The sequence below is a fragment of the Oncorhynchus clarkii genome, chromosome 18, assembly GCF_045791955.1.
Source record: "Oncorhynchus clarkii lewisi isolate Uvic-CL-2024 chromosome 18, UVic_Ocla_1.0, whole genome shotgun sequence".
NCBI lineage: Eukaryota > Metazoa > Chordata > Actinopteri > Salmoniformes > Salmonidae > Oncorhynchus > Oncorhynchus clarkii.
The window spans coordinates 34588888-34615017 of NC_092164.1; the positions used below are offsets into that span (position 1 = coordinate 34588888).

General features: G+C 43.3%; 1 protein-coding gene across 2 annotated transcripts; it reads left to right on the forward strand.

The window, feature by feature from the left end:
- The first annotated feature begins 4114 nt into the window (after positions 1–4114).
- On the forward strand, positions 4115–25398 carry LOC139373375 (transmembrane protein 268-like). 2 transcript variants are annotated; one of them, XM_071113816.1, is made up of 10 exons: positions 4115–4214; positions 8735–8804; positions 9704–9833; positions 11792–11886; positions 16979–17086; positions 17286–17438; positions 21965–22075; positions 24134–24223; positions 24592–24810; positions 25073–25398. In XM_071113816.1, exons 3-10 carry the CDS (start codon positions 9716–9718, stop codon positions 25241–25243), a joined length of 1065 nt encoding a protein of 354 aa, XP_070969917.1. In that variant the 5' UTR covers positions 4115–4214; positions 8735–8804; positions 9704–9715; the 3' UTR covers positions 25244–25398. The 2 variants fall into 2 exon arrangements, with proteins under 2 accessions (XP_070969917.1, XP_070969918.1); XM_071113817.1 differs by having other exon boundaries at positions 4138–4218.
- Positions 25399–26130: the final 732 nt, after the last annotated feature.

Genomic DNA, 26130 nt, shown 5'->3' on the forward strand with positions numbered 1-26130 from the left:
ATCTTTTGCCCTGTGTTTGGGCTGGCCAGTGTTTATGCGCCCTGTATTTGGCGTGACCGTTTTGTGCCCACCACTCCTAGTAACCCATGACAGGTAGAGACAACAATAGATCACACAAAGCAGCCACAACTGTCCAGTTTGAGTGTTTGTTGCGCTCTTTCCAGTCGCTAGCTGCAGCGAACTGAAAAGATGAGCGACCCAGGGATGTGTGTGCTTTGGGGACCTTTCACTACACTTGGGCGTAGTGGGTGCGGAGTCAGAAGGTACAGAATAGTGCTTTATTTTACGCACAGGGAAAATCGTACACGCCAAGATACCGGGCGCACATACACGATAGCCCAAAACCAGGACCTAACAAGTCCGGAGGAAAACCCCAAAACAACACGCACTACCACACATAAACACAGTGGGAAAAATAAGCCCGCACAAAGAGCAGGTGGGCCTACCGGCTTAAATAGCCCAACAAAAAACCTAAACAAGAAACAGGTGTAACTAATAAGACAAAACCAACAGAAAAGGAAAAGGGATCGGTGGCAGCTAGTAGACCGGTGACTACGACCGCCGAGCGCCACACGAACAGGAAGAGAAGGCACCTACGGTAGAAGTCGTGACACCTTTAACAGGATGTGACTGGCAGAACGGGTGTTGTATCTGGAGGATGAGTGCTGCAGTAGATATCTCTTATAGGGGGAGTGAGGCCTAAGAGGGTTTTATAAATAAGCATCAACCAGTGGGTCTTGCGACAGGTATACAGAGATGACCAGTTTACAGAAGAGTATAGAGTGCAGTGATGTGTCCTATAAGGAGCATTGGTGACAAATCTGATGGCCGAATGGTAAAGAACATCTATCCGCTCGAGTGCACCCTTACCTGCCAATCTATAAATTAAGTCTCCGTAATCTAGCATGGGTAGGCTGGTCATCTAAATCAGGGTTAGTTTGGCAGCTGGGGTGAAAGAGGAGCGATTACGATAGAGGAAACCAAGTCTAGATTTAACTTTAGCTTGCAACTTTGGTATGTGCTGAGAGAAGGACAGTGTACTGTCTAGTCATACTCCCAAGTACTTGTATGAGGTGACTACCTCAAGCTTTAAACCCTCAGAGGTAGTAATTACACCTGTGAGGAGAGGGGCATTCTTCTTACCAAACCACATGACCTTTGTTTTGGAGGTGTTCAGAGAAAGGGCAGAGAAAGCTTGTTGGACACTAAGAAAGCTTTGTTGTAGAGCATTTAACACAAATTCTGGGGAGGGGCCAGCTGAGTATAAGACTGTATAATCTGCATATAAATGGAGGAGAGAGCATCCTACTGCCTGAGCTATGTTGTTGATATAAATCGAGAAGAGCGTGGGGCCTAGGATCAAGACTTGGGGTACACCCTTGGTGACAGGCAGTGGCTGAGACAGCAGATGTTCTGACTTTATACACTGCACTCTTAGAGAGAGGTAATTAGCAAACCAGGCCAAGGACCCCTCAGAGACACCAATACTCCTTAGCCGGCCCAAAAGAATGGAATGATCTGCCGTATCAAAAGCTTTGGCCAAGTCAATAAAAATAGCAGCACAACATTGCTTAGAATCAATGGCAATGGTGACATCATTGAGGACCTTTAAGGTTGCAGTGATACATCCATAACCTGAGCGGAAACCAGATTGCATACCAGAGAGAATACTATAGACAACAAAGAAAGTCAGTCAGTTGATTATGACAAGTTTTTCCAACACTTTTGTTAACAGGGCAAAATAGAAATAGGCCTATAACAGTCAGGATCAGCTTGATCTCCCCTTTAAATAAAGGACGAACCGTGGCTGCCTTCCAAGCAATGGGAACCTCCCCAGAGAGGAGAGAAAGGTTAAAAAGTCAGAGATAGGCACAGCGATTATAGGGGCAGCAACATTAAAGAAGAAAGGGTCTAAACCATCTGACCCAGATGTTTTTTGGGGGTCAAGTTTAAGGAAGTCCTTTTGCATCTCGAACTCAGTGACCGCCTGCAGGGAGAAACTTTGTAGTGGGGCAGGGGAAAAAGAGGGAGGAGCATCGGGGCTAGTCACATTAGAAGGGGTGGGAGATGAGGAAATGTTGGACGGGCAAGGAGGCATGGCTGAGTCAAATAGGAATCCTGACTTAATGAAGTGGTGATTTAAAAAAGCTCAGCAATGTGCTTCATGTCAGTAACAACCACATCATCAACTTTAAGGGACATGGGCAGCTGTGAAGAGGAGTGTTTATTCTCCAGGACTTTAACCGTTTTCCAAAACTCATTGGGGTTAGACCCACAGAGAGAGAACTGCTCCTTAAAGTAACTAACTTTAGCCTTCCGAATAGCCTGAGTGCACTCATTTGCCTGAACAAGAGCCAGTCAGCCTGAGTATGCGTGTGCCGAGCATTTAGCTAAATGCAATTCTTGAGGTGGAGTAACTCTGCAAGATCATGGTCGAACCAGGGGCTGAACCTGTTTTTAATTCTCATTTTCTTTATGGGGGCATGTTTGTTAACAATATCACTGAAAATATAAAAAAATAAGGTCCAAGTGTCTTCAACAGAGAGGATCAAGCTGATTCTATTCCAATTTACAGAGACCAGGTCATGAAGGAAGGCTTGCTCATTAAAGTTTCTTAGCAAGTGTCTATGACAAGTCAGGACAGGTTGTTTCACTGAGCAGCCACATGATGATGATGATGATGATGATTGTAATAGGAATTTCCAGGTGAACAAAAGAGAAGAGCAGTCAATACAGTCAATCATAAATCAATTGAGTTTAATTCAAGTTGCAACAGGGAGACACCATCCAGCATAGAAGCTGAGAAATGTCTAACTGGCCTCTTGGAGATGTCTAACTGGCCTCCCTTATATACTAATCAGACAGCACCAGCTGTACTGTAAACACCAGTCTGAGAGGCTTGTAGGAAGTCAAAACAAAAGGCAGTGATTTCGTCTGCTGCTACAGAATCACACAGTGTTTCACAATATATATATTTTTTATTTAACTAGGCAAGTCAGTTAAGAACAAATTCTTTTTTACAAAAACAGCCTAGGAACAGTGGGTTAACTGACAGAACGACCTCGTCAGCTCGGGGATTCGATCTAGCAACCTGGCCCAATGCTCTAACCACTAGGCTACCTGCCAACCACACAATAATCAGTGTGTCCTTGGTCCTTGTACCTCCAGTCTGGCATCAATCACTATAAACAGATATGAGTTTACTCCATGACATGCAGCATCTAGTCTAGTGAACATTACAGAAAGAACACTGGACATAATGTGTATTACAGAAAGGGAAAATATATAAATATGCTAAACTCTAAACTGAATATGAACTTTGTTCACCCTCAATATTACCATTATGATGATGATAAGTGACTGACACAACTATCTAAGTATTACATTTTATTTACTCCTTCATACCCCAAGCATTCTAGGCAGAGAACTGTAGTGCCGTGAAAGACTGGCCAACATGACTGTGTTGTGCCATAACACGGTCACACTGTTTACTGTAGTCTGGGTAATAAACCATTGAGACACCAAGTCAACATTTCATCTCAACTTTGCCCTCATCGAGTTCCTGAAATTATAGAGAGAACAATATTTTTTTTTTTATTTTTTTATTTTACCTTTATTTAGCCAGGCAAGTCAGTTAAGAACAAATTCTTATTTTCAATGACGGCCTGGGAACAGTGGGTTAACTGCCTGTTCAGGGGCAGAACGACAGATTTGTACCTTGTCAGCTCGGGGGTTTGAACTCGCAACCTTCCGGTTACTAGTCCAACGCTCTAACCACTAGGCTACCCTGCCGCCCCATATGAAACTTCATTGTAATTTCAACACCAAGGTGGAATCCTTCACACATTTATTACATGAGTCATCAGATTGTTGTCCCCAGACAATGTTTCAGGTCAACTGAGTTAATCTATTTAGTCTCACAAAAGTATACAGATTTCCATGATATAATTTCTAATTTGTCAGTGTGTGTGATCGTGTCTGTGTTTGTGCACGCTCGTGCGTCCATCATTGCATACGTGTGTGTGTGTGTGTGTGTGTGTGTGTGTGTGTGTGTGTGCTTGTGCGTTCATGCCTGTGGGGCAGGAGTTAATGTGTGACAGTCCCAGCCCATAGCAGCAGACCACCAGACCAGAGTCATGACAACCTGGAGAACATCTGCTAAACTCACTGGCATCCAGATCAACTCACACACCAGCTGGGACAACAACGCTAAGGTAGGTAAGGAATAGTGTTTGTGTGTGTAGGCCATGTGTGTGCATTGCTGCCTCATATATTTCACGTACGATCTTAGTTCTGTCACCTCTGTGAGGTTATTTCCATTTGTTTATTACAAGAAAAGTTTGTTGTTGTGGACTCATTGTCTCATTCACTCTCCCATTCTGAGAAGTGTAGACCTCATTCCACCAGTCATGTGGTTAGACTAAATGAGTCAAGCTGGGAGAGCGAGAGGGGGGGGGGGGGGGAGGGGTGTAAGTGAGTAAGAGGGGGTCAAGTAAAAGTAAATTACACAACAGGGCCAAAAGTATGTGGACATACCTTCAAATGAGTGGATTTGGCCACACCCGTTGCTGACAGGTGTATAAAATCGAGCACACCACCATGCAATCTCCATAGACAAACATTGGCAGTAGAATGGCCCGTACTGAAGAGCTCAGTGACTTTCAATGTGGTACCGTCATAGGATTTTCAACAAGTCAGTTTGTCAAATTTCTGCTCTGTTTGAGCTGCTCTGGTAAACTGTAAATGCTGTTATTATGAAGTGGAAACGTCTAGGAGCAACAACGGCTCAGCCGTGAAGTGGTAGGCCACACAAGCTCACAGAACGGGATCGGCGAGTGCTGAAGCGCGTAGTGCGTACAAATCATCTGTCGAACACTCACTTCTGAGTTCCAAACTACCTCTGGAAGCAACTTCAGCACAATAACTGTTCGTCAGGAGCATCATGAATTGGGTTTCCATGGCCAAGCAGCCACACACAAGCCTAAGATCACAATGCACATTGCCAAACATTGGCTGGAGTGGTGTAAAGCTCACCCCCATTGCACTCTGAAGAAGTGGAAATGCATTCTCTGGAGTGATGAATCACGCTTCACCATCCGTCAGTCCTATGGATGAATCTGGGTTTGTCGGATACCAGGAGAACGGTACCTGCACGAATGTATAGTGCCAACTGTAAAGTTTGGTGGAGAAGGTCTGGGGCTGTTTTCATTGTTCGGACTTGGCCCCTTACTTCCAGTGAAGGTAAATCTTAACACTACAGCATACAATGGCATTCCAGACGATTCTGTGTTTCCAACTTTGTGGCAACAGTTTGTTGAAGGCCCTTTCTTGTTTCAGCATGACAATGCCCCTGTGCACAAAGTGAGGTCCATACATAAATGGTTTGTCGAGATCGGTGTGGAAGAACTTGACTAGCTTGTAGAGCCCTGACCTCAACCCCATCGAACACCTTTGGGATGAATTGGAATGCCGACTGCGAGCCAAGCCTAATCGCCCAACATCAGTGCCTGACTTCACTAATGCTCTTGTGGCTGAGTGTCACGATCGTTACATAAATAATCGGACCAAGGCGCAGCGTGAGTAGAGTTCCACGTTCCACAATACAGGGCTCTCTATGGTCAGGGCGCGACAGTACCCCCCCCCCCCCCCCCCCCCCCAAAGGTGCGGACTCTGACCGCAAAACCTGAACCAAGATGGGGAGGGTTAGGGTGGGCAACTAGCGTCGGTTGCGGCTCCGGTGCGGGACGTTGCACACGCTTAGACCGCGGATCCGGCCATGAAGCCGGGCTGAACGCCGTGCCCGGACTGGGCACCGGAGCAGAGGAAGACTCCGGCCATGGAGCGGAACTGGACGTCGTGCCCGTGTAACGGATGTGAAACGGCTAGCTTAGTTAGCGGTGTGCGCTAAATAGCGTTTCAATTGGTGACGTCACTTGCTCTGAGACCTTGAAGTAGTGGTTCCCCTTGCTCTGCAAGGGCCGCGGCTTTTGTGGAGCGATGGGTAAAGATGCTTTGAGGGTGACTGTTGTTGATGTGTGCAGAGGGTCCCTGGTTCGCGCCCGGGTATGGGCGAGGGGACGGTAAAAAGTATACTGACTGGGCACCGGCACAGAGGAAGGATCCAGCCATGGCACCGGCGTAGGAAGCTCCGGGCCGTGGACCGTCACTGGAGGCTCTAGACTGTGAACCGTCGCTGGAAGCTCTGGGCCGTGGACTGTCACTGGAGCTTCCGGGCTGTAGACCGTCGCTGGAGACTCAGGGCTGGTGACACACTCTTCAGGGTGAGTGCGGGGAGCCGGCACACGACGTACAGGGCTGGGAAGGCGCACTGGAGGCCTGGTGCGTGGAGCCAGCACAGGTTTCACCGGACTGATGACACGCTCTTCATGGCGAGTACGCTGCAGACTACATCTAACCAACATCTCTCTCCGATCTCCCTCTTCCAATTGCTCCATCAACTCCCAACTCTGGCTCTCTCCTCGTCTCAGCCGACCACCCTTTGTGTCCCCCCCCCAAAAAAATCTTGGGGTACATAGGCACTAAACAAAACAATATCCCACAACGCAAAAGGGACACACTAAGTATGATCCCCAATTAGAGTCAACAATATTCAGCTGCCTCCAATTGGGAACCATACTCACACACCAACATAGAACTATAATAACTAGAAAACTCCCCTAGTCACGCTCTGACCTATTACACCATAGAGAACACAGAGGGCTCTCTATGGTCAGGGCGTGACACTGAGTCCCCACAGAAATGTTCCAACATCGGTTATTGCAGCAAAGGGGGGACCAACTCCATATTAATGCCCATGATTTTGGAATGCGATGTTAGACGAGCAGGTGTCCACATACTTTGGGCCATGTGGTGTATATTGGGAAGTGTTGTTGTTTGTGAGGAAAAAGGACCAAATAGTTGAGACGGAAAAGGTTAAATGCTTCTGGGGGAATGTTTGAAATGCTGTAACTGTATTAAAGTAAATGGGACTTTAAAAGGGGATTTGGGTAATGAGGCTCTTTATCTATTTCCCCAAAATCCGATTAACTTATGGATACCGTTTTTATGTCTCTGTGTCCAGTATAAAGGAACTTAGAGGTTGTTTTGCGAGCCAATGCTAACTAGAGTTTGCGCAATGACTCTAAGTCTATGGGTATGCTAACAGATACACATAGACTTCCAGTCATGGAAATGACTTTCATCTTAAGTGCGGGTAGGTAGGACCTTTAAATATAATAGTTTCTACATTGTATAGTCTCTGGAGAGTTGTCCTATTAGTCATGTGTATTTCTTTATGTTCAGTACCTCAACTGTAACTGGTGCACATAACGATTCTGTAAAATGTTTTTTATCTTTAAAAAAACATTCCTAGAAGTAGGAGTAGAGTGAATAGATGAGGAGAAAACCCTGAAGAGCTTTTCCCCTCACAATCTGTCATAAAACCTTTCATAGAGAAACACACAGACACACATAACACACATCAAACATCACATGCTCTTACACAGCAATACACAGTCATTCACATAAAAGTGTAAACAGGCACTTGTAAAGGTACTTCTTTCATTAGGGGCACCAGCGTAGTCAAACTGTTTGAAAGTTGGCAACTCACTTGCTTACAGCAGCAAGTGAGAATGAGAGTGTGTGCTTGAGAGAGAGGGAGAGAGAGAGATTTATGTATGTTGATTTATTTTCCCTTTTGTACTTGTATTTGCACATCGTTACAACACTGTATATACAACATAATATGACATGGGAAATGTCTTTATTCTGTGGAACGTCTGTGAGTGTAATGTTTACTGTTCATTTTTATTGTTAATTTCACTTTTGTTTATTATATACTTCACTTGCTTTGGCAATGTTAACATACGTTTCCCATGCCGATAAAGCCCTTGAATTGAATTGACAATAGGCAGACCTGGCTCTCAAGATAAGACAGACTATGTGCTCACTGCCCACAAAATGAGGTGGAAACTGAGCTGCACTTCCTAACCTCCTGCCAAATGTATGACCATATTAGAGACACATATTTCCCTCAGATTACACAGACCCACAAAGAATTTGAAAACAAATCCAATTTTGAAACACTCCCGTATCTATTGGGTGGAATACCACAGTGTGCCATCACAGAAGCAAGATTTGTGACCTGTTGTCACAAGAAAAGGGCAACCAGTGAAGAACAAACACCATTGTATATACAATCTATATTTATGTTTATTTATTTGATTGTACTTTAACAATTTTCACATCATTACAACACTGTATATATATATACATGATATGACATGTGAAATGTCTTTATTATTTTGGAGCTTTTGTAAGTGTAATGTTTACTGTTCATTTTTTATTGTTTATTTCACTTTTGTTTATTATCTATTTCACTTGCTTTTGCAATGTAAACATGTGTTTCCCATGCCAATAAAGCCCTTAACATTGAATTGAGAGAGAGAGAAAGGAGAGAGAGATAGAGGGCGAGAGAGAGGAAAATAGAGAGAGGAGAGAGAGAACTGGTGTAGGGATAGAAGAAGACAACTTGAAGTCCCGCTTGCCGACAGCATTTCCACACGTTTGTGCTAAAATGTGTCTCCCTCTCTAACAATCAAACGAGAGACACAGAGGGAGAGGGAAAGAGGGACGGTGGGAGAGAGCGAGCAAGAACAAGAGAATGAGAAAGCAACAGTGGTGTCTAAAAATGTAGCTGCTCTCTGTCCCTTTATTTTCTCACTTTCTCTTTCAGAGTTTGTAGCTGTTGAAAGCAGAGCGATAACTTGGCTGTGTATTGTGCCTTGAAGACTGACCCTGTTGAGGTGCAGTATGTCTATCTCATCTTATTACTGTAGTACAGCTTAGCCACTTTTAACAGAAACCTGTGAAGTCTGTAGCCGGGGGGAAAAAAAAGTCAGCTACTAAAATGATTGTTAGAAACTTAGGTTGAAACTCGAAAGTGCTGAATCAGAAACCTTGTTGGTAAACTTTAGTTTCATTCCTCTGCTGGTTTCTCCAACATGCTGACATAACATAGCAGAGCAATGTAATCTGTTCTAAAAGGAGAAGTGATGTGGTTTCCGGTTGCTTTTGAAACATAGGACACATCAAGTGCTTGTCTTAACTCAACTGACTTCTCCAAAGTTAAGCTTTTGGCGTTTGATGCCATTGCTAGATAAAGCTGTAGTCTCCGATTGGGCATCTCGAAGGGAGCTTCAGCCATTGGACATGTTTTCTCCAACAGTGTCAGTACAAGCCATGCCCCAGAGGAAAGCACTATCTACTGAGGGAATATGCGTCAAATGTTCTAATTTCAATGTCTTTCTTTGTTTTGCATCACACTGGAATGTGCTGCTTGCTGTAATGTTATTACTCACTTCATATACTGTGTATACTTTACACACATATCTGACAACCTACGGCACATGGGACAACTGGGAAGTGGTGTTGTAATCAGACCAAGCATCTGTCTGCTTGAGCAACGGATGTAGCCTGGTCCGAGATCTATTTGTGCAGGCTTTCCAACTCTTTTAGTCATTGTAGGAGTTGGCAAGACAGCAAAAACAGATCTGGGACCAGGCTAACGGAACTGTGTTGCTGTGGTCAGATGCACTGTGTATTTCACGCTGACGGTCAGGGCCGTTCATGCTCTTACTCATTTTCTCTGAATTACGGTTCCAAGGATTTTGATTCAACTGTATGACTGTTTTTGCTCGTTCAGGGTCTCGTCATCATGGATGAGATGGAGGACAAGACTTCTGTGCATTCAGACGAGAGTGATGTTGAAGCTGACCTAAGACGATCATCCAAGATCCAGCCAGAAAACAGAAGAACATCTAGATGGAAGAATGGTGCGTAGTAACATAGTTATCAAAAAATATATACAGTGCCTTGCGAAAGTATTCGGCCCCCTTGAACTTTGCGACCTTTTGCCACATTTCAGGCTTCAAACATAAAGATAGAAAACTGTATTTTTTTGTGAAGAATCAACAACAAGTGGGACACAATCATGAAGTGGAACGACATTTATTGGATATTTCAAACTTTTTTAATTAACAAATCAAAACTGAAAAATTGGGCGTGCAAAATTATTCAGCCCCTTTACTTTCAGTGCAGCAAACTCTCTCCAGAAGTTCAGTGAGGATCTCTGAATGATCCAATGTTGACCTAAATGACTAATGATGATAAATACAATCCACCTGTGTGTAATCAAGTCTCCGTATAAATGCACCTGCACTGTGATAGTCTCAGAGGTCCGTTAAAAGCGCAGAGAGCATCATGAAGAACAAGGAACACACCAGGCAGGTCCGAGATACTGTTGTGAAGAAGTTTAAAGCCGGATTTGGATACAAAAAGATTTCCCAAGCTTTAAACATCCCAAGGAGCACCGTGCAAGCGATAATATTGAAATGGAAGGAGTATCAGACCACTGCAAATCTACCAAGACCTGGCCGTCCCTCTAAACTTTCAGCTCATACAAGGAGAAGACTGATCAGAGATGCAGCCAAGAGGCCCATGATCACTCTGGATGAACTGCAGAGATCTACAGCTGAGGTGGGAGACTCTGTCCATAGGACAACAATCAGTCATATATTGCACAAATCTGGCCTTTATGGAAGAGTGGCAAGAAGAAAGCCATTTCTTAAAGATATCCATAAAAAGTGTTGTTTAAAGTTTGCCACAAGCCACCTGGGAGACACACCAAACATGTGGAAGAAGGTGCTCTGGTCAGATGAAACCAAAATTGAACTTTTTGGCAACAATACAAAACGTTATGTTTGGCGTAAAAGCAACACAGCTCATCACCCTGAACACACCATCCCCACTGTCTAACATGGTGGTGGCAGCATCATGGTTTGGGCCTGCTTTTCTTCAGCAGGGACAGGGAAGATGGTTAAAATTGATGGGAAGATGGATGGAGCCAAATACAGGACCATTCTGGAAGAAAACCTGATGGAGTCTGCAAAAGACCTGAGACTGGGACGGAGATTTGTCTTCCAACAAGACAATGATCCAAAACATAAAGCAAAATCTACAATGGAATGGTTCAAAAATAAACATATCCAGGTGTTAGAATGGCCAAGTCAAAGTCCAGACCTGAATCCAATCGAGAATCTGTGGAAAGAACTGAAAACTGCTGTTCACAAATGCTCTCCATCCAACCTCACTGAGCTCGAGCTGTTTTGGAAGGAGGAATGGGAAAAAATGTCAGTCTCTCGATGTGCAAAACTGATAGAGACATACCCCAAGCGACTTACAGCTGTAATCGCAGCAAAAGGTGGCGCTACAAAGTATTAACTTAAGGGGGCTGAATAATTTTGCACGGCCAATTTTTCAGTTTTTGATTTGTTAAAAAAGTTTGAAATATCCAATAAATGTCGTTCCACTTCATGATTGTGTCCCACTTGGTGTTGATTCTTCACATAAAAATACAGTTTTATATATTTATGTTAGAAGCCTGAAATGTGGCAAAAGGTCGCAAAGTTCAAGGGGGCCGAATACTTTCGCAAGGCACTGTATATAGTCATGATTTGTTTCTCTTCTTTGTTCTATTTTTTCCCTCTTGGCAAGTTTTTGGGATAAACAAACCCTTTTCACAATGTCCCACTTTATTTATTTACCTTTAATACCTTTTTTTATTATTTCTCAATGTTTTGACTCACTCTCCTTTTTCATCACTGTTAAAATCTCTGTCAGAATGTGTTATTATCAAAATGAACACTCTCCTCGCCTCTCTCTCTCCCTCCTCTCTCTCCTACCATCTCTCTCTGCCCCTCTCCCTTCTGTTTCCCCCTTTTCTCTTCTCCAGGTCAGTGTGTGCTGGCAGTACCAACCTCCTCCATGCTGAGCCCCAGGTTTGATCTGTCGCTCTGCAGGGCTCTGCTGGAGAGGGACGGCTTTCAGGTCAGAGCAAACACAAACACACACATACACATAAACACACACTCTCTCCCTCTCTCTGGGTGCCCACTGGCCATTTCTATTCTCATCAAATGTCAAGCAGCCTGTCCACTTGTGTGGGGAGCTTGAACTAAACTCAGCAAAAAAAGAAACATCTTCTCACTGTCAACTTCATTTGACTTTTTAACATTTATAAATATTTGTATGGCTATAACAAGATTCAACAACTGAGAAATAAACTGAACAAATTCCACAGACATGTGACTAACAGAAAGGGAATGATGTGTCCCTTATCAAAGGGGGGGGTCAAAATCAAAGTAACAGTCAGTATCTGGTGTGGCCACCAGCTGCATTAAGTACTGCAGTGTTGCCAGTTCTTGCTGTGAGATGTTACCCCACTCTTCCACCAAGGCACCTGCAAGTTCCCGGACATTCCCTAGCCCTCACCATCTGATCCAAGAGGTCCCAGACGTGCTCAATGGGATTGAGATCTGGCATCTTTGTTGGCTATGCAGAATACTGACATTCTTGTCTTGCAGGATGCAGGAAATCACGCACAGAACAGGCAGTGTATGGCTGGTGGCATTGCCATGCTGGAGGGTCATGTCAGGATGAGCCTGCAGGAAGGGTACCACATGAGTGAGGAGGATGTCTTCCCTGTAACGCACAGCGTTGAGATTGCCTGCAATGACAACAAGCTCAGTCCAATGATGCTGTGAAACACTGCCCCAGACCATGACCAACCCTCCACCTCCAAATCGATCCCGCTCCAGAGTACAGGCCTCGGTGTAACGCTCATTCCTTCGTCAATAAACGCAAATCCGACCATCAGCCCTGGTGAGACAAAACCGCCACTCATCAGAGAAGAGCACTTTTTGCCAGTCCTGTCTGGTCCAGCGATGGTGGACTTGTGCCAGTGATGTCTGGTGAGGACCTGCCTTACAACATGCCTACAAGCCCTCTCTCAGCCTATTGTGGACAGTCTGTGCACTGATGGAGGGATTGTGCGTTCCTGGTGTAACTCGGGCAGTTGTTGTTGCCATCCTGTACCTGTCCCGCGGGTGTGACGTTCGGATGTACCGATCCTGTGCAGGTGTTGTTACACGTGGTCTGCCACTGCGAAGACGATCAGCTGTCCATCCTTCCTCCCTGTAGAGCTGCCTTAGGCGTCTCAGTACCGACATTGCAATTCATAGTCCTGGCCACATCTCCTCATGCCTCCTTGCAGCATGCCTAAGGCACGTTCACACAGATGAGCAGGGACCTTGGGAATCTTTCTTTTGGTGTTTTTCAGCGTCAGTAGAAAGGCCTCTTTAATGCCCTAAGTTTTCATAACTGTGACTTTAATTGCCTACAGTCTGTAAGCTGTCAGTGTCTTAACGACCATTCCACAGTTGCATGTTCATTAATTGTTAATGGTTCATTGAACAAGCATGGGAAACAGTGTTTAAACCCTTTGCAATGGAGATCTGTGAAGTTAATTGGATTTTTATGAATTATCTTTGCAAAACAGGGTCCTGATAAAAGGGACGTTTCTTTTTTTTGCTGAGTTTAAATGAACTTGTAATCTCACTTCCTCTATCAGACTGTTTTATGTCTCACCAAAATATAGGCCTACTGTTATTTCGATCTGAAAAGGTTTCATGAAGAAAAACGTGCTAAAGCAACAATCTTGAATTTGTGTGTCAGCAAACAGCCCCAAAACTTAATTTGCTAGGATGGAGAAATGCAAGCAAATTCATTGATAAAGTTTTGCATGCCATGACTTAGTCCATGAGATCAACATGATAGTTGAACATATTTTTAAGCTATAGGCAATAGTTTGTTTAAAATAGACTTAAACTAAATCAAAATATAAACCATGGAGTAAGGCCGCGATTCCAGCCAATTACCTCTTTTAGGCTATGCACCTTTTAAAGGCAGTTTCCATGTTCGCAGAGACAAACGCTGTCGGCTCTATCGGAAATTACTTTACAGATCGGAGTGAATCCCCGGCCTATCCTTATATTTTTGGGTTATGATGGGGTAAGACCGGTGTACTAAGCTCATGAAGTATTTTAAAGTTATATTCTTAAAAATCAGTATACCGTGTCTAATTAATTGAAATAAAATTGAACCGCAGTTAATGTTGAAAATTTTACCTCAAGTCAAAGTTGTTGGCCAAAACATCACATCCAGTGTGTTTTTGTTGGTGTCAAAAGCCCTGTACCAAAACATGGCACAGGAATTATGAGAAGAATACATCTCCAGAGGTGATATGACTTCTGGGTTGCGTGGCAATACCCTCTTAGACTGGCTGTTGTGATGCATTTGGAGCGGAGCGGCTGGACACCTTCTTCCCGATAGCTAAAGAACCAACCCTTCTGCGCATGTGCAAGATTTGTTTGGCTGCCCAGAGAACAGGTTACACTGGACAATTTCAATGATGAATGGAGAAGGGAAGGTGTCCAGGGGGGTGGAACTGGGGCGGAACGAGGCGATTACCTTTGGTCTCTCAGCATCAGCCCCTTGGAGCACAGGGAAGTGAGAAATAACTTTCTCTCTTTTATCTCTTTGAATTTGTTAGGTTCTGGAGTGAATTTGACAGATTAAACAGCTTCAGTAAAGGCTGAGGTTAATAGTACATTCATATAACATTTACTTTGAGATAGTGGATGTGTCACGTCTGTACATGATCCGCCTATGACATGATGCCCACCAGCCAAACCTTCCTTCTGTAAATTAGAATAAAGGACAGGACCCACTGCAGCCCAGCATACCTACCTGCCTACCAGCCCAACCAGAATCATGTTTGTGTTCTTCTGTGCTGTCTCTATCTTCAGCCTTGCTTTGGATATTGAACATGACACTCCTGACCGGGGTGAAGAGCTATCCCAAAAATCCTGCCCCGTGGGCTGGTACGACTTTAATGGATGCTGCTATAAGTACAATTCCACACGATTGGACTTGGCAGCCGCTGAGTCATACTGTGTGATTTAGGGAGCAAAACCCTATTCAAGACTTTCGGCCCTTTAGAGTTCTACACCTGGATCAGGTTGTCTGAGATAGTTAGGGAGAGGAAGGGCCAGATAATGCAGTCCCTGGGCCCAGGCCTGTGGGGGGCCCAAGAGGCAGCAAAACATTTTTAAAAGTATATATACAATACCAGTCAAAGGTTTGGACACACCTGCTCATTCAAGAGTTTTTCTTTACTTTGACTATTTTCTACATTGTAGAATAATAGTGAAGACATCAAAACTATGAAATAACACATATGGAATCAAGTAGTAACCAAACAATTGTTAAACAAATCCAAATATATTTTATATTTGAGATTCTTCAAAGTAGCCACCCTTTGTCTTGATGACAGCTTTGTACACTCTTGGCATTCTCTTAACCAGTATCACCTGGAATGCTTTTCCAACCGTCTTGAAGGAGTTCCCACATATGCTGAGCACTTGTTGGCTGCTTTTCCTGCTTTTTTCATCTGATGCAGCACTCCATCACTCTCCTTCTTGGTCAAATAGCCCTTACACAGCCTGGAGGTGTGTTGGGTCATTGCCCTGTTGAAAAACAAATTATGGTCCCACTAAGTGCAAACCAGATGGGATGGCGTATTGCTACAGAATTCTGTGGTAGCCACAGCATTTTTACCTAGTGGGAAAAAATCAGAGTGGCTTGAGTGGACCAGAAAAGAAAAGTACAGAAAATAAAACAACAGCACTTAAACAAAAAATGCCCAAACTGACTGTTATTTGATTTATTCATTTTTTTGGTACTTTTTACCTATTTTTTTCTCCCCAATTGGTAATGTCCCATCACTGCAACTCCAGTGCGGACTCGGGAGAGGCGAAGGTCGAGAGCCAGTCCTCTGATACACGACCCGCCAAGCCGCACTGCTTCTTGACACACTGCTCGCTTAACCCGGAAGCCAGCCGCACCAATGTGTCAGAGGAAACACTGTACAGCTGGTGACCGGCCCACCACAAGGAGTCGCTAGAACGCGACTGGACAAGGACAGCCGGGATGGCCGACCAAACCCTTCCAATTTCTCGGACGATGCTGGGCCAATTGTGCGCCGCCTCATGGGTTTCCCGGTCGGGGCCGACTGCGACACAGCCTGGGATCGAACCCAGGTCTGCAGTGATGCCTCTAGTACTGTGACTGTGCCTTAGACCGCTGCGCCACCCGGGACTTGTCACTGGTTATTGTTCTGTGAAACACATAGACACTAAGGACAATGACAACCGAAGGTCTGCAATCGCACATTCGAGAGATCAACCCATTGACAGAGTGGGTGCCTTGTGCTGCACATATTCTGAATTTGGTCGGGGTAAGTACTGTGAACTGCCTTGAGACAGATTCGTTTTTCACATTTGTGCTGTCAATATTTAACTTTTGCTCCAAATCCACTTGGCGATGGCAGATTGTTAAATCAGGTTTACAACCAAATGAAAACAGTTGAATAGCAACCCGCAAATCTCGTTCCGGTTATGAGATGGTCTGCACATGCAAATGCCTCATAAGCATTATGCCTCATGTCACGGCTTTACAAACCTGACGCACAAAGACATAGACGACGCAAAAAAACATCGTACCACTCAAAGTCGTAAGCGGCAGAGCCTGACGTCGTTTATCAATGACAGGTCAGCAGAAATTTACCGGCGGTAAATTTGTTGTCATTGACACTTAAGTTGGATAGGAGGTGTAAGTCATACAAAGAGCTAAACATCCGTTATACTCTGTAACTGTTTTAAAGTCACCTCTGGCCTCATGGTGAAGTCCCTGAGCGGTTTCCTTCCTCTCCGGCAACTGAGTTATTAAGGTCACTGTATATTTGTAGTGACTGGGGGTATTGATACACCACCCCAAGTGTAATTAATAACTTCACCACTCAAAGGGATATACAATGTTTTTGAAATAAATATGTCACACACACTTTTAAACTTTTGACCACCCACATCCCTGACACATACTGCAGGTCAAAGTCTTTTTTCCCTTACCTTGTTTATTTTGCATTTTGGTAAAGTATGAAGGCCATTGCATGGAACATTACATTTAGAATACATTATTACCATGTATCCACTGTTTGGTTCATTTGGTTTCTCCACTGTAGATTCCTGTGGCAGACTTTGAGACACCACTAGACATAGCACTGGATGTGCCATCGGTCAGGAGATACCTGTTCCTTAACTCTTCTCTCATCCACTTCATCATGGCACCGGTAGGGTCCCTCAAAGTCTTCATTAATAACACAAGGGGGATTTTTATTTTTATTTTTTACATCCATTACATTATTCACAATAGTGTCCAGTATCTGTTGATCTGCTATGCCATCTGGGTGTCTTCTACTAATGTGTCCTGTATTTGTTCAGAGTTAGTATGTTCAATTTATACTGTGTATCATTTTATCTCCCCTCCAGATTATATATGTGGTGATATGGTGTGCTGTGTTCTCCACTCTTCATATGTATCTCTCGGTCACTGACTACTGGGTCCTCTGCCTGTCTGTCAGTCTGGTCGCCATCTTCCTCACCACATTCATCATCGTCATCCTCTACTATAGTAACAAGGAGGTGGGTGTTCAATCTGTTTATCAGTCTGACAGCACTTAATGTTTTACTGCTTTGGGCTAAAGTAGGGTCATACAGAGGGTATCTTGGTAGTCTTAAACAAATCTACTTTGAAGCAAAAGTATACACCTCACACACATGGTTATGGGCTTAAAAAAAGAAAACACCTAGTCAGATACAGAATTTAAATGTATTACATCTTGAGTTTGCATCGCAATTACACTTTACAGTGCATTCAGAAAGTATTCAGACACCTTCATTTTTTTCACATTTTGTTATGTTACAGCCTTACTCTAAAATTGATTAAATTGTTTTTTCCCCCTCATCAATCTAAACACAAATGAAAATATGACTGGAGTCATTGCAAATAAATTGTTGCCACTAAGTGGGCATGTTTAATTAATTAAAGTAAAAGTTATCAAAGCTCTATCGCAATTGCCGATCGGTTGTTAGAACGCGTTAGATTGACGGTAACAGTAGTCAAATTAGGCTTCAGGTAAAACATTTAAAAAAGTTTTAAAAACACTGGCTGTTGTTGACAAGCATATTTAGTTAATGTACATATTATTAATATTAAATTCAGTGATTGAAATGATGACCGCATCCTCAGTAGCCAATTCGGGCAGGCTATTGGGAGAAACAAGCACGTCTAACCTCGAAATCGCCTCGCTATTCATGTTGAATACATGTTTCTGTTAATTTGAACTAAGCAAGCTGCTAAATCGTTCAGTTTACAGCTTGCCTACATCTTGTCTAGGCTACTGTAGACTATCTGAAATGAGATGTAGGCCTATCAGGAGCTATAGGCATCCTTCCTTTATCTAAGCAAACCATGGCAAAGTTGATTATAAACCCAGATTTTAGTCTGTAGCCTATGCCTATTGAAATGACAAGTCAATCTCGCAAATCAGCCATTTATAATGGTTTGTAGTCTTAACATCTGGCACATTATAACAGCACAATTGCCAGAAAGTAGGCTAATTTTTTTAAATGTTCGTCTAAGTGTTTATTGCTCAGAGATTGAGATCCTCTGTCCAACTTTCCTCACTTAAACTCTCCTGTCAGATTTATCTATAGTTATGCACATGCGCAAAGGGGATTTGTTTACAATTATAAACCTGATTCCAGGCCTGAATGCTGATTGGCTCAAAGCTGTGGTATATCAGACCATATACCATGGGAATGACAAAGCATTTTTTTTACTGTTCTAATTATGTTGGTAACCAGTTTATAATAGCAATAAGGCACCCCACCCCGGAGGATTGGTTTGTGGTATATCAAATAACATTTTATTGGTCACATACACATGATTAGCAGATGTTGTTGCGGGTGTAGCGAAATGCTTGTGATTCTAGCTCCGGCAGTGTAGGAATATCTAACAAACTACATAACATATACCCAATACACACAAATCTATGTAGGAATGAATTAAGACTATATACAGTGGGGCAAAAAAGTATTTAGTCAGCCACCAATTGTGCAAGTTCTCCCACTTAAAAAGATGAGAGGCCTGTAATTTAGGGGGGTGCACCCTCTGCTGTTTCCTGAAGTCCACGATCATCACCTTTGTTTTGTTGACATTGAGTGAGAGGTTGTTTTCCAGGCACCACACTCCCAGAGCCCTCATCTCCTCCCTGTAGGCTATTTCGTCATCGTTGGTAATCAAGCCTACTACAGTTGTGTCATCTGCAAACTTGATGATTGAGTTGGGTGCGTACTTGGCCACACAGTCATGGGTGAACAGGGAGGACAGGAGGGGGCTGAGCACACACCCTTGTGGGGCCCCAGTGTTGAGGATCAGCGGAGTGGAGGTGATGTTTCCTACCTTCACCACCTGTGGGCGGCCCGTCAGGAAGTCCAGGACCCAGTTGCCAGGGCAGGGTTCAGACCCAGGGACTCGAGCTGAATGATGAGCTTGGAGGGTACTATGGTGTTGCATGCTGAGCTATAGTCAATAAACAGCATTCTTACATAGGTATTCCTCTTGTCCAGATGGAATAGGGCAGTGTGCAGAGTAATGGCGATTGCATCGTCTGTGGATCTATTGGGGAGGTAAGTTAATTGAAGTGGGTCTAGGGTGGCAGGTAAGGTAGAGGCGATATGATCCCTAACTAGTCTCTCAAAGCACTTCATGATGACAGAGGTGAGTGCTACGGGGTGATAGCCATTAAGTTCAATTACCTTTGCCTCCTGGGTACAGGAACAATGGTGGCCATCTTGAAACATGTGGGGACAGCAGACTGGGATAGGGAGAGATTGAATATGCCCATAAACATACCAGCCAGCTGGTCTGTGCAAGATGGCAGCATCGCAACTAGCTCTTAGAAAACGTTGCAGTATTTTGTTTTTTATGTACTACTTTTTACATTATTAGCGCAGGAAATGTTTTGTGTCATTACATACAGCCGGGAAGAACTATTGGATAATAGAGCAGCAGTAACATAACTACCAGCATTACGACCAGGAATACGACTTCCCTGGAGCAGATCTTTGTTCACTCTCCCCAGAGAAATTCATCCAAAATATTGTCGGCGGCTGTGTTTCATGATTAACGACTCATGGTGTAATTCTAGGAACATACATGAACTCAAGTCATTTTGTTCACCCAACCTAGAATACCTCACAATTAAATGCAGACCATATTATCTCCCAAGAGAATTCTCCTCCGTCATCACCACGGCCGTTTACATCCCACCTTAAGCCGAAACCTTGATGGCCCTCAAAGAACTTCAATGGACTTTATGCAAACTGGAAACCACATATCCTGAGGATGCATTTATTGTAGCTGGGGATTTTAACAAAGCAAATCTGAGGACTAGGCTGCCAAAATTCTATCAACATATTGACTGCCCTACTCGCACTACTAAGACTCTCAACCATTGCTATTCAAACTTCCGGGATGCTTACAAGGCCCTCCCCCGCCCTCCTTTCGGCAAATCTGACCATGACGCCATCTTGCTCCTCCCATCCTATGGGCAGAAACTCAAACAGGAAGTGCCCGTGCTTTGTACTATATGGCCAATATACCACGGCTAACGGCTGTATCCAGGCGTCATGCTTAAGAACAGCCCTTAGTCGTGGTTTATTGGCCATATACCATACCCCCTTGTACCTTATTGCTTAAACGAGATAGCAGTCAAATGAGGTAAATCGACTTCCATAGCAGTCAAACGAGGTAAATCGACATCCATAGCAGTCAAATGAGGTAAATAGACATCCATTGCTGGAAAATGATCTGGCGAGTTTAATAAGGGCAAATTGTCTTTTCTCTTGCGACATATTCAAATTCCTTTGTTACGTCATGTCCTAGCTCGCAATACTTATTATTTTGAGGAAAACGAAATTTGCTTCTAACGTCAGTCATTACAGGTTACTACGATATTCCGTATTTGGCTCAATAGCGTTATGGAAAAGAGTTAATTGTATAAATATGGCAACTCTTGCTGTATACAAATACAATTGGTCTAGTTTTCAGACTTTTTGGGTGGGTTTTGAGTGGGTATTGGTCAGAAATTTCACATGCAACACTCGTGTCTGAGCGGTACACACTAAGTCACTGCATAGGGAGGGATACTCATACATGCTATATTATGATACTTCTACCGAATAGGACAGGTTCTACATAGTTGGAAAGGTCAAAGACTGTAGAAACCAAATGTGCATAGGTGCTGCACAGAATATTTGCACATTTTTCCCAGAAATTGATTTACGCCTAGCTAAAACATCAATACATTAGCATTAACCATTTTAGACTAATGTGAACGAGGCCATCTTTTCCGGTACATCTGAAAAGATGATGAAATGGTTGTGATGGAATAATGACATAATAACCATAGCTTCAATAAAAGGTAAGTCATTATGTTTTTTTTAACCAATGGCTTATTGGTGGTTTATTGGATAACGTATTGTTGTGATCAAACCGAATGTGCATGGGTTTCAATGGCTGACATGTGAGCAGGGAAAATATATAATATGGATTTTTGGGCAAGGACATCTGCTACATGATGAAAATGTAAATGAGCAGTGAGCAGCTGGTAATTTATGGCTCTGCTGACAGCTGGGGATTTATGACCTTGTGTTGGAGGGGAGCAAGGCTGATAAAGATCTTAACTGGTGATTTGGCTGGCTGAGGGCCTGTTTGACATAGAAACACCTGATTTTCAGCAGTTTTAATTACAATTTAAATGAATTATGAAAAATATGAATGAAATCCCACTGCAGGAAAAGATAGTCTTAAATGGGCAGCCTAATTATAAAATGCCTTTAAATCTTTAATCGCAGTGCTAAAATTAGTAAACTGTGGTAGCAACATAAATTATGCATCGATATTAATAGGAATACATCTGTGCTTGTGGAAGCAAATGAATAGACTACATAGATATGCCACACAGGAGGATTGAAGATAAATATTCAGACACTTTGAAACCTATGTGGTTCATTATTGAACACCATCAATTCTATAGAGATATTGGACTGTAGTCTGAAAACAGTTTTAATACCAAAAAACATTAACGTAGATCTTCCTACAGATAAACATCAACATTGACGTGCGACTCATCCAGGTGAATGAGAGGCTGAGCCAACATATGCTGCTGGTGGGCGTGGCTGACTGGGTGCAGAACTGCACTGGAACTCTACAGGTAGCCTACGGTAACCTGCATATATAGGCAGCTCAATCTGAGATGGAAGACATTTTGTGTCAAACCTTTTTTATCACACACCCTTTCTTGTAATCGAGATTACTTCTAAATACCTTTACTGTTTTTTTGTGGTATAAATCTAACCGCTGACAGACAAAAGGAGAAAAAAAATCCAGAAAATCACATTGTAGGATTTTTAATGAATTTATTTGCAAATTATGGTGGAAAATAAGTATTTGGTCACCTACAAACAAGCAAGATTTCTGGCTCTCACAGACCTGTAACTTCTTCTTTAAGAGGCTCCTCTGTCCTCCACTCGTTAACTGTATTAATGGCACCTGTTTGAACTTGTTATCAGTATAAAAGACACCTGTCCACAACCTCAAACAGTCACACTCCAAACTCCACTATGGCCAAGACCAAAGAGCTGTCAAAGAACACCAGAAACAAAATTGTAGACCTGCACCAGGCTGGGAAGACTGAATCTGCAATAGGTAAGCTTGGTTTGAAGAAATCAACTGTGGGAGCAATTATTAGGAAATGGAAGACATACAAGACCACTGATAATCTCCCTCGATCTGGGGCTCCACGCAAGATCTCACCCCGTGGGGTCAAAATGATCACAAGAACGGTGAGCAAAAATCCCAGAACCACACGGGGTAACCTAGTGAATGACCTGCAGAGAGCTGGGACCAAAGTAACAAAGCCTACCATCAGTAACACACTACGCCGCCAGGGACTCAAATCCTGCAGTGCCAGACGTGTCCCCCTGCTTAAGCCAGTACATGTCCAGGCCCGTCTGAAGTTTGCTAGAGAGCATTTGGATGATCCAGAAGAAGATTGGGAGAATGTCATATGGTCAGATGAAACCAAAATAGATATTTTTGGTAAAAACTCAACTCGTCGTGTTTGGAGGACAAAGAATGCTGAGTTGCATCCAAAGAACACCATACCTACTGTGAATAATGGTGGTGGAAACATCATGCTTTGGAGCTGTTTTTCTGCAAAGGGACCAGGACGACTGATCCGTGTAAAGGAAAGAATGAATGGGGCCATGTATCGTGAGATTTTGAGTGAAAACCTCCTTCCATCAGCAAGGGCATTGAAGATGAAAAGTGGCTGGGTCTTTCAGCATGACAATGACTCCAAACACACTGCCCGGGCAACGAAGGAGTGGCTTCGTAAGAAGCATTTCAAGGTCCTGGAGTGGCCTAGCCAGTCTCCAGATCTCAACCCCAAAGAAAATCTTTGGAGGGAGTTGAAAGTCCGTGTTGCCAAGCAACAGCCCCAAAACATCACTGCTCTAGAGGAGATCTGCATGGAGGAATGGGCCAAAATATAAGCAACAGTGTGTGAAAACCTTGTGAAGACTTACAGAAAACGTTTGACTTCTGTCATTGCCAACAAAGGGTATATAACAAAGTATTGAGATAAACTTTTGTTATTGACCAAATACTTGTTTTCCACCATAATTTGCAAATAAATTCATTAAAAATCCTACAATGTGATTTTCTGGATTTTTTTTTCTCATTTTGTCTGTCATAGTTGAAGTGTACCTATGATGAAAATTACAGGCCTCTCATCTTTTTAAGTGGGAGAACTTGCACAATTGGTGGCTGACTAAATACTTTTTTGCCCCACTGTACCTGAATGAGATGAATCCACAACAAGTCTACCCACTGGGCACAGACGTCAATTCAACAACTATTCCACATTGGTTCAATGCAATTTAATTGAAATGATGTGTAAACAACATTAATTCAACCAGTGTGTGCCCAGGGGGTAGACCCGCAATCTGCAATAGGTAAGCAGCTTGGTTTGAAGAAATCAACTGTGGGAGCAATTATCAATACCATAGACCCGCACCTTGAGTGTCACTAACGGAACACGGGAAATGATGTGTATTACAGAAACTCCATATGCTAAATATTGTGTTGATCACTCTAGACCAAATATGAACTTTAGTCATCTAAACTGTCCTCATTACATTCATCCATCTGTCTCTGTTTGTTTGTCTCTAACCGTCTGCCTGCCTGTCTGTGGTCTCGTCTCGCTCAGCTGTTCATTGTGTACTGGGATACGGCCCGCTGCTTGAGGACACTGACTGAAACTCTAGAGGAGATGAGCTTTGTCGGAGACGAGGCCCAGGTAGGTACATCACGATGTCCCCATGTTCGCTCTATTGATTTGTGTCTGTGTTCTCTTTGGCAAGGCTTTCAGTAGGGACATTCTGTTTTGGGAAGCCAATGGGATATAATATGCATAGATCGATACTAACAAATCTCTGTGTGCTGTTATAAGGAATTGTCTGAGCAAAATTGAAATGAAATTGGACATTGACAATAGGAGACATTTGAGTATTACATATTGTGTTTTAGGCCTATCATCGGAGGGTTTCATTTGGTGTATATTGCCTTTCAATTGCCTTGTAAGGCAATCTTGTGATGATCACCATTCAGTGTTTCTGTGTTGCACTAGCAGACAATGCACTGTAACGGGTTCCCCTCACTCTCTAGAAGAGACTCAAGAAGAGAATGTCCCACCTTGTCCTGGTGTCAGAGGTCATGACCCTTGACCCTGTGGCGGTGGAGTCAAGTGTTAATGAAGGTTCTGATGAGGAAAGGCCCCTCTTGATGAACGATGAGGCTGGAGGCAGTACCTCAACCAGCCAGAGGGAAGACACCAAACTCACTACTAACTACATTTTGGTACCGGACCAAATACTACCAGCTCAGGTTAGTTAGACTGCTTTCAATAATACTTGTAATCTTATGTTACAATGTAGACACCTCGCTAAAGGATTTTTCTTTAGTGCCTCATGTTGAACAAATGGTATTCCCGACTAGTGGAGGCTGGTGGAGGGAGAAATCTGGAGGACGGGCTCCAGCCACCACTGTTTAAGATATAGCCTACCTATAGACTGTAGCATGTGTTCAATACAGTATTACGAAGTCTCTTTTGTTATGTTATGTTATACTAACATATCCCTTTTTGCAGGCCAAAGCACTCCAACTTCTACTGACCTACGGTGCGGTGTATGTCAAGCTGTTGGTATCTGAAAAGCTGCCAAACTCCACACACCACCCCCTACACCACAGGAGGAATCACTGCACCACTGCCTCCCTTTGTCTCTGTCAGTATATAAAAACCAAGGTCCTAGGATTATAAGACTGGGACACTGAAACGCTGATGCGTTCCACTTGAAATAATATGTTACTGTAGGACAATAGAATATTTGCACTGACAATATAAAAGTCACGATTTAGTACCCACTTGTGTACGTTTTGCATTAAATTATACAAACAATAAATATATATCTTTAAGAGGTTTGTCCTTATGTAGACAGGGATATTAATTTATGGTACATGCTAAGACATTTTGGGAGTGCATTTAGATAAATAGGGCAAAGTATGAATAAGAATATGTTCTTAACTGACTTGTCTAGTTAAATAAATACAAATAAAAAGGTTTTGGGGAGATATAAAAGAGAGTGGGGGCAAGAGTGAACAGATTCATTGATGCAGAGAAAGTATTAAGCTCAAGGGGTCAACATGAATCATTGATCTTGGCTGACTGCACAGCTACACAGAAGGAGCATGTGGCACACAGTTTCATTCATTGCCCATCGTTATTAATCAGCCTTGACACAACTGCTGAGGTGATTGGCTCATAAGTATCCGGTGCTCGGCCCGATGACACAAACACACACAGTGAGCGACAGTGCAGGTCCGCTCAAGGGAGGCAGGGAGGTGTAGTGGAACAGAGATGCATGTTGCGACAGACCAAGTAAAACGATCACAGAGATGCTGGGTCGCTCTTCGGGAGGCTAAATGACCATCTGTGTTCCTGCAGACACAGTCTGGCCTTGTCCCACCCACCTCCCTCTCTATCTCTATCTCAGAGGAGGCTGGTGGGAGGAGCAATAGGAGGACGGGCTCATTGTAATGTGTGGAATGGAATAAATGGAACAGAGTCAAATGTGTTTGATGTGTTTGATACCGTTCCATTGATTTCACTCCAGCTACAATGAGCCCGTCCTTCTATAGCTCCTCTCA

Excerpts from the sequence above, each read along its gene's own strand:
- LOC139373375 (XM_071113816.1), top strand. The coding sequence starts at position 9,716 with ATGGATGAGATGGAGGACAAGACTTCTGTGCATTCAGACGAGAGTGAT. Across the intron at positions 17,439-21,964 it reads TCTACTATAGTAACAAGGAG|ATAAACATCAACATTGACGT; the intron begins GTGGGTGTTCAA and ends ATCTTCCTACAG. Across the intron at positions 22,076-24,133 it reads ACTGCACTGGAACTCTACAG|CTGTTCATTGTGTACTGGGA; the intron begins GTAGCCTACGGT and ends CGTCTCGCTCAG.